The sequence below is a fragment of the Octopus bimaculoides genome, chromosome 16 (assembly GCF_001194135.2).
Source record: "Octopus bimaculoides isolate UCB-OBI-ISO-001 chromosome 16, ASM119413v2, whole genome shotgun sequence".
NCBI lineage: Eukaryota > Metazoa > Mollusca > Cephalopoda > Octopoda > Octopodidae > Octopus > Octopus bimaculoides.
In genome coordinates this window covers 27,647,251-27,656,622 of record NC_068996.1, presented here as the reverse complement: position 1 = coordinate 27,656,622, position 9,372 = coordinate 27,647,251, and the positions used below count along the sequence as shown (strand labels likewise).

General features: G+C 36.6%; 1 protein-coding gene across 2 annotated transcripts in view; it reads left to right on the top strand.

The window, feature by feature from the left end:
* LOC106882171 (uncharacterized) overlaps nucleotides 1–9,372 on the top strand; it is a 140,101-nt gene that overhangs the window by 65,289 nt on the left and 65,440 nt on the right. For both annotated transcript variants that reach the window (XM_014932757.2, XM_014932756.2), the window contains exons 4-5: nucleotides 1,134–1,264; nucleotides 3,410–3,498. In XM_014932757.2, the coding sequence (XP_014788243.1) occupies nucleotides 1,134–1,264; nucleotides 3,410–3,498 (220 nt within the window). The remainder of the gene's footprint in view (nucleotides 1–1,133; nucleotides 1,265–3,409; nucleotides 3,499–9,372) is intronic.

Below are 9,372 nucleotides of genomic sequence, written 5' to 3'. Positions count from 1 at the left end.
CATCATCATCATCATCATCATCATCATCATCATCATCATCGTCCTCATCCTCATCATTTATTGGCATCATTACCATAATCAATGTTTTCAGAATCTCTTGGGAGGGTCATGGGGTTGTTTTTCCATGTGATTTCAAAGAAGTCATAGAAGAAAATTGAATTGTATTCGATGCTGCAGATATTAACATCTTTTATGAAGCGGTACCCCATTGCTCACTTCTGCTCTACTGGGCTAGTTGAACTTTTTACTGCAAGCTAAAGAAACACTGAGTAATTATGCAGTGCTCCCATTGCTTGAAAAGCCAGCTTTTCTCACTCTGGAGTATTTTTTTACAAGTTGAATCAGGCCATTTGAGATTTTAAAAGGTCTTTCTCAGTTCCCTATTAGATTGCTGGTTATGGAATATAATCCAGTGGCTTTTTCGTTGGTGTCTGGTACCTTATCTGTACAGTTAAACATCAGCTAGTCCTGATATTTCTAAGGAATTAAGCCAGTGTGAATTTTGTATATTAGACCTTTGATTGGTTATATGGTACCTTATTGATTTGGTGGATGTGATACATTTAAAGAATTGGTCCATCAAGATATATTGGTATGTTGACACAATACTTGTGACAGATATGAATTATCAGCCCTCTGTCAATTGTCTTCTCTATTTGACCACCTGTAACTTCTGTTCCAATAATTTTGGACCTATTAGAAATAACAGTCAAACCTTCTTCAATCTCTATCTTAAATAGTCCATTGCCCAGTTTAGTACTAATTCTTGAGTTTGGGAGTTTTTATTGATGTCCAGTGTATTGCAAGAATTTGGAATAATACTAGAGATCTGGTCCAGACCTTGAAAACCCTGAAATAGGTTGTGAATGTTTCCCTTCTCTTCTTAAGATATAAAAAGAATGAATACATAAGATAATGTAGTTCTAAGCAGACCTCTAAGAGGTGGTCATGGATGGGATGCTTTCGATCATTAATCATTGATCTGCTCAGTTGTGCACTAATGACTGCCCTCTTCCCTATTTACTGTTTATTATTATTTTTCATTTATCAGTTTGTTGTTAAATTTATATTGCTTATACATGATGGCTGTTCTGTTAAGTAACAACAGTGGTTTGTTTCATATATTTATCAAGAAATCCGTGTGGTTAGCAATGCAGGTGGAATAAATCCATTATCTTGTGCAGAAGTTTTGAAGAAATTGTCCAAGGAGGCTGGAGTTGACATGAACATAGCAGTTGTCACTGGAGATGATCTGATGCCAAAGGTAATTTGTTACATTAATATGTACCCATGAGTCGAATAAAGTTAGTCATTATTGAGGACAAAGAAGTTTAGTTGGTTGAATTAAGAGAACAGAAAAATAGCCTTCTTTTTTATTAGTGTTCTATTTGAAATATTATTTAAGACTTTTGATGATTTACTGTGCTTGAGAAGACACGCCAAGCTAAGTGAAATTGTAGTCGTGGTGACACGTGAAAGGTACCTGTGCTGGTGATGCGTGAGAGGCACCCATGCTGATGACACATAAAAGGCACACATGTCAGTAACACACAGAAGGCAGCCATGCTGGTGATGCATAAAAGGCACCCATGTCAGTGTCACATAAAGGACACTCATTATACTTGTTTAGGAGTTGAATATTTTATGGAAGTTTTGTTGCATTTATCATCACACACACACACACACACACGCGCGCGATATATATTGATCTCAGTAATTATTTCAACCTGTTATTTTATCAATATCTATTTTATCAGATGGTTTACTTCCTGGCTGTTACGCCTAGAGTATAGACATGTAGTGCATGCTTGTCAGATTTTCGTTTTCATGCAAGATAACTGAATACATCAAGTGTAGATTTTGCATCAAGTTTTGCCAAAAGCTTGATGATACACAAGCTCAAACCATGCAGAAGATTCAGCATGCCTTTGGTGATGATGCCATCGGCAAAACTCAGATCAAAGAGTGGTACAACCACTTCAAACATGGCAGCAACTGAGTGGAGAGCAAGGCACATTCAGGCAGGCTATCCACAATCCAAAATGAGGGGCTGATGGAGATGGTTTGGCAAATACCTATGGAAGACCATCATGTAACAATCCAAGAAATTGCTCACAAAGTAGGGATAAGCAAAGGATCAGTACGTTTCATTTTAATGGAGGATTTATGAATGCAGAGAGTGTTGGCAAAATTTGTCCCAAAGGTGCTGGTGGAGCAACAGAAGCAACTCTGTATGGAAATAACTCAGGATATGCTGGACTGTGCAAAACCATGACCCAGACTTCATGAAGACCATCATCGCTGGTGATGAGACGTAGGTTTATAGTTTCTGCTCAATGTGTTCAGTTATCTTGCATGAAAACAAAAAGCACTACATGTATGTATTCTAGGCATAACAGCTTGGAACTGATTCCCTATCTGGTCTTAGACTGTGTACTGTAAATACTCACTTTCAACTTCCATTCTTCAGAATATAGTTTTGTTATAATCCAGTATTGGATGTCTGGCCTTATACCATGTACAATAAGTTTTCTATATTATGTTGTGTGCAACAATTTCTCTGAGCAATAAGTTTGCTGTCTTTCCTTTTAACATAAAACAACAGAGCTGTGACACAGAACACTGTTTTTTTTTTTTTTTGTCAATTTAAAACATTGTCTGTTCATAGCCTTTCCCTTCTTTTGTCTTTGCATTCTTTTAGGCAGCTTTTCAGGGAAGTTCTTATGGTTGGGATTGTTCTTTTAATCAGCTGCACTTTTAGATAACCAGAATACTTGGCTTTCCCCTGCCTTCTTTTTATGTACCATATATAATGTTGTTCTTTTTTGTTTCCAACTAAAATAAATTTGATGAGCTCTCAAAAGCGGGTCACTATATGCAAGACTATAGCTTAATGAAACTGCAATTGTTGTGCCTTCTCCTCCTCCCCTCCTATTATTGTTGTTGTTGTTGTTGTTGTTATTATTTTTTATTATTATTATTATTATTATAGAAATAAGCCCACCAACTTATAGGGGGCTAAGAGATAATAATGATGATAACATTAGGTTGGTGCATTATTATTGTGGCTTTTTTGCAACAAATTTTATTCAATAAAAACAATAACAACATGTAACAAAAACATCTTTAAATGATTATTCTGGAGCATATTCACCATCTACTTCATTTACTGCTTCCCATTTGCTTAGCAGATGGTCAAACTTTCATTTAAAGATGTTTTTATAAAATATTGTTATTGATTTTGTTGAATAAAATTTGTTGAAAAAAAGCCACAGTAATTATGCACCAACCCAATAATAAGAAGTACTATTTTTTCAATAATAATTTTTCAGTAGTTCATTTCATTCATTCCTTCCTTCATTTATTTATTTTTTTTTTTTTTACCTTTTGTTTAATGATTTGGTTTCAGGTGAAAGAAATTTCACAGTCAAACATTCAAGAAATGTCTTCAGGAATGAAGATCCCCAAAACAATTCATAGTATGAATGCCTATCTTGGGTAAGTAAATTTGTTTGGTGAATATTTAGTTATCATTATTGTTACTGTTAGTTTGTCTTAGACCTTCTGCTTAAAGAGTAACAAACGGAAAGCAGTAACATTATTTCTTCTACTTTCAGGAAAATATAATGATTGGCACACTCTCCTTGTGTTCCCCCTCCCCAACCTGACTCTAATACTGAGCTGTAACTGTATTTATATCCACTGTAACTAGCATCATGCCCTGTACTGTAGATAAACTTATAGAAAACAATGGATATTCCCCATCTCCTACAACTTAAAGAATATATCTAACACAACCAAATTACATCATTGGTTAATTTTGTTGCTGTTTTATTTATTTATTCACTTAAAAAAATGAGGAATTGGTAAAATCATTAGATCATTGAATTGAATACCTTTAGTGCCTTTAGAATAACTTGCGGTATTTGTTTCAGCTTTCTGCATCCTGAGTTCACATCCCACCCAGGTCAATTTTTTCATTCATCATCATCATTATCAGCATCATCAACCTTTGTATATTGTTGTCTTAAGTCCTCGGTCTCATAGGGCTGGTTACCCAGTTTTCATCCTGTATAAGTGTCTGAGATCACAACGTCCTCACTGAATGGGACACCAGTCCTTTGCAGGGCTACTCTTTACTGCTGAGTGGAGGACTGGAGAAAAGTGAAATGCAATGTTTTACGCAAAGTCCAATGCACTACCTAGTCAAGGAGTCGAAACCACTCTTGTATTTTGAGTTCAAACTTTACTGATGCCAACAGCTATTTCAGCTAATCACACAATAATGTGAGCACTCTATTCTATCTGAAATTGGTCCACAGTTGGCCAACATAGACAGGTAGGTCTGCAATCATCATCATCATCATCATCATCATCATTATAATCATCATCACTTAGCATCCATTTTCTGTGCTGGGATGGGTAAGACAGTTTGACTGGAGCTGGTGAGCCGGAGAGCTGCGTCAAGCTCCAGTCTATTTTGGCTTGGTTTCTACAGCTGGATGCCCTTCTTAATGCCAACAAAATAATTTGGTAATGTCATGTAGAGACTTCATCTAGTGATAGATCAGAAGCAGCTGAATAGAAAAAAGATGTTTTTGTTTGTTGTTCTCCGAAACTTTTATTTCCATTGAATAAAAATATACTGTCCCTCATCTTATAAGAATTTGGAAATTTTGAGAGAATGTGAAATAATCTGTTTTAAACAGTGAAACTCAAAATAGCGAAAAACTATAAATAATAGCATTTAAATATTGGGTTACAAAACCCCTTTGGATGGGAAAAGGTCTTTTTTTGTAACTATTTTTAGCATTTGGCTAAGTTAGTACAATCTTTAGTCTTGTTGGTTAAGCTTTATGCACTACTACAGATATCATGATCATTTCCTGTACTCAGGGTGCCTTTATTGGGGTTGGTAAGTATTAAATACTGTCTGATTTAACTATACCACTTTGTCCTAGGGTACCTTTAATAAAGCCCACTCTATTGTAAGCATTTATACCAGATCTCTAGTTCCCCCCCCCCTCCATGTGGCCAGCAGAGGTTCACATTCAGTATCAGTCATATCAGTCTCAGTATCTAGGAGGCCAGGGCCCGCAAAGATTAATGGGTGCTGCCCCTTTTACCCTGACTATAAAATTAAAAAAGAAAAATTTTATTTAATTATAAGCATAGCTATGTGGTAAGAAGCTTACCTTTTACCACATGGTATTGCATTCAGTCCCACTGTAAGGCACCATGGGCAAGTGTGTTCTAGTATAGCCTCAGGCTGATCAAAATCCTTGTAAGTGAATTTGGTAGAGGGAAAACTGTGTGGAGGCCCATCGTGTGTGTGTGTGTGTGTGTGTGTGTGTGTGTCGCTTGTGTTTTGTCACCCACCACTTGGTGTTGGTTTGTTTATGTCTCTGTAATATAGTGGTTTAGCAGAAGACACCAATAAAATAAGTACAAGACTTAAAAAAAATATTCAACTAGGTTTGATTTGTTCAACTAAACCCATGGTTCTCAACCAAAGTCCATATGACCCTTGGGGGTCTATTTTTGTTGTTAAAGCTTATGTGCGGTGAACTGGTTATACTTCTACAATCCACAAAATGTTTAAAAAACTTTTTTGATACAAGTCCTAACAATATTTAATCATAGAAATATAATAGGATTTTTTAAACATGGAATGCTGTGGGTGACTAGTAGAGTAAAATTGGAATCAAAAAGGTCCATAGATAAAAAATGGTTGAGAGCCACTGAACTAAACCCTTCAAGACAGTGCTCCAGCATGGCCATAGTCATGGTAAAAGATAGTAAAAGATAATAAAATAAACAAATGCATGAATAAATGGGTTGATAGAATTCTAAGCAATTTACCCCAAAGACAGTGGAGGCGCAATGGCCCAGTGGTTAGGGCAGCGGACTCGTGGTCATAGGATCGCGGTTTTGATTCCCAGACCGGGCGTTGTGAGTGTTTATTGAGCGAAAACACCTAAAGCTCCACGAGGCTCCGGCAGGGGATGGTGGCGAACCCTGCTGTACTCTTCCACCACAACTTTCTCTCTCTCTTACTTCCTGTTGTGCCTGTAATTCAAAGGGTCGGCCTTGTCACACTGTGTCATGCTGAATATCCCCAAGAACTACGTTAAGGGTACACGTGTCTGTGGAATGCTCAGCCACTTGCACGTTAATTTCACGAGCAGGCTGTTCCGTTGATCGGATCAACTGGAACCCTCGACGTTGTAAGCAACAGAATGCCAACAACAACAACAACCCCAAAGACAGTTATTTGTAATCCAGCCACAAATACTAAATTGTATTCATGAACAACCCATAATAAAACATTTTTTAGGGAGAGATTAAGGACTGTGTGGATTGAAAAGGGGCTGGACAAATTTCCATGTTTAAATAAATTAAATGATTTAAAACTTTGTAAACTTATCTAACATCATATCAAAGAAAGAATTATAAGAATGTAAACTGTGTTTTACTCATTCCTAACATACTCTGGCCGATATGGGGTGTGTGTGTGTGTGTGAATATCTGAGTGTTGTTGTCACTTTTCAATAGATTCAGATGATGTGAGTTCACAACACATGATTCATCAGTGGAAGGGGACTTCAAAATACCACTGTGTTTCTACCTAATTGAGTGTCTCCTCAGTGAAAGTTACTCCTCCTGACTGATGAATCCAACAAGAATTCAAGCTCTTGTTTATAGAAATCAGCAAACAAATTAGTTGCTATAAGTGAGAATTTGTGCTCTCGTTGGATTCATCAGTTCAGTTGGGTAGCTTTAGCTGAAGAGACACTGTAGTGTCTCAAAGTCCCCTTACACCAGTGAACCATGTGTATTATTAACATACATTATCTAAAAGGAAGTGATATTCATGTTTAAATTTGCCAGAGTGTGTTGGGAGTGAATAAATGTGTTATTGTTTGGATTCTCTCTGTTCAATGTGCACCCCATGCTTTCTTGTTAATAAAGAAAGAAGGATGGGGTAAAAATTTCACTAAAGACAGAGATAGGGGATTATCAATTTGTGGAACACTGCCCTAACAGATTCTTGTACTATACAAGGAGGAGATTTCTCTCATTTGCTCAACATTATGGTAAAACTCATGGAAGTGTGGATGTCTGAAAGAAGAGACTGAAAAAAAAAAAAAGAACACTGATCAATAAATACCAAACATTTTATTAAAGCTACATACTACCACCATCAACCTTCCAGCTTTCTTATATTCACTGCTTTTCTTTGAATTTTTTCTCTGCATATTCTCATGATATTTAGTGGTAGAATTAATAATGGTTTCCTCTCATCAGAACTTCCTGACAAAAGTTTGACCTACTTGTACCATCTTCCTATATTTTATTGTTTTGGTTTTCTGTTTTCTTGAATTAGTTATTTATATGTTTGCAATATTGCTTAGGGTTTTTCTTTGTCTGAGACAATTGACATATCTTTCAGTGTCTTCTTCATATATCATCGTCATCGTTGTCGCCATTGCTGCCATTGCCGCTGCCGCCGTCGTCGTTGTCATCATCTTTATTTAACATCAATTTCCATGCTGGAATGGGTTGGGCAGTTTGACAGGATCCAGCGAGGCATTTGGCTCTAGTGTCAGCTTTGGTATGGTTTCTACATCGACCCCAGTGCGTAACTGGTACTTAATTTATCGACCCCTCCCACACACACAAAAGGATGAAAGGCAAAGTTGACTCTGGTGGCATTTGAACTTACAACATGAAGACAGACAAAATACTTATTTCTTTATTGCCCACAAGGGGCTACACACAGAAGGGACAAACAAGGACAGAAAAACGGATTAAGTCAATTATATTGACCCTAGTGCATAACTGGTACTTATTTAATTGACCCCAAAAGGATGAAAGGCAAAGTCGACCTTGGCGGAATTTGAACTCAGAATGTAACGGTAGACGAAATACCGCTAAGCATTTCGCCCGGCGTGCTAACGTTTCTGCCAGCTTGCTGCCTTTATAATAATGATGATAATAATAATAATAATAATAATAATAATGATGATGATGATGATGATAATATAATGATTTAGGCACAAGGCCAGTAATTTTGTCGGGTGGAAATTAGCTGATACTATTGATCATAGTACTGGATTGATATTTTAATGACCCCAGGGGGATGAAAGAAAGGTAAACTTGACCTTGGCAGCATTTGAACTCTGAATGTAAAGAGCCTGAAGAAATACTGCAAAGCATTTTTTCAGATGTTTAAGTGACTCTGCCAGTTCACTGCCATCTTTCAAATAAGTACAAGACCTGAGAGGGTTGAGTCAGTAATCAGTTAAATCAGTCCCAGTATTTGACTGCTACTTTATTTTATTGACTCCAAACGGATGAAAGGCAAAGGGATACAAGAATTTCCACAAGGTAATCCCCTGTTATAGTCCAACAGTCCATGCTAACATGGAAAATGGATGTTAAATGACGATGATGATTTTACCAATCCAATGACATAATAATAATAATAATAATAATAATAATGTATCAATATCAGCAGATGACAACGTTTCCCTAAAAGAAATGGAAAAACTTTCAAAATACAAAGACCTGGAAATAGAGGTAACTCGAATGTGGAATCTAAAAACCGAAACAATTCCTATTATAGTAGGTGCCTTAGGTATAATAAAAAAATATTCAGACAAATACATAACAAAAACACCAGGACTTACAAATATATATAACATACAGAAAATTGCACTACTGGGCACTGCACACATTCTACACAAAACACTTTCAATACAGTAACCATAAGAGCATCACAGCAAACCACAGCACATACCCAAGGCGCACAGAGCTGCGCTCGGTAGTGAAGTGAAAGCACGTTATAAAAATAAAACTACTGAACAATAATAATAATAACAATAGTTATAACATCAACAACAGCAGCAAAAATATAATAACAGTCACTTCTAACATAGACATAAAGCTAGAAATTTGAGGGAAGCATGTGTATTTGTGTGTGTGTATGATGATGAAGATCATCATCATCATCATTATCATCCATGTTCCATGTTGTATGTGTATATGCCTGTGTGTGTATGTGTGTGTGTATGTGTGTGTGTGTGTGTGTAAAAAGTTTTTGACTTTAGCTTTTCTATTTCTTTCAACTGACCCATTTTTTCGGTGGCTAGCTTGTTGACTCTTTGTTTACTTCTTGTGGCAATGTAAACTTCCTTGAGGTAACTATGGCCTGAAGATTAGCTAATCTATGGTGTATTTGTTACCACATATATAATGAACTTTAGCCAGTTACTCTACCTGTTCCACTCCTTGTATTTTCTGTATTTATGTGTGTGTGTTTGTGTGCGTGTGTGTGTGTGTGTGTGTGTGTGTGTGTGTGTGTGTGTG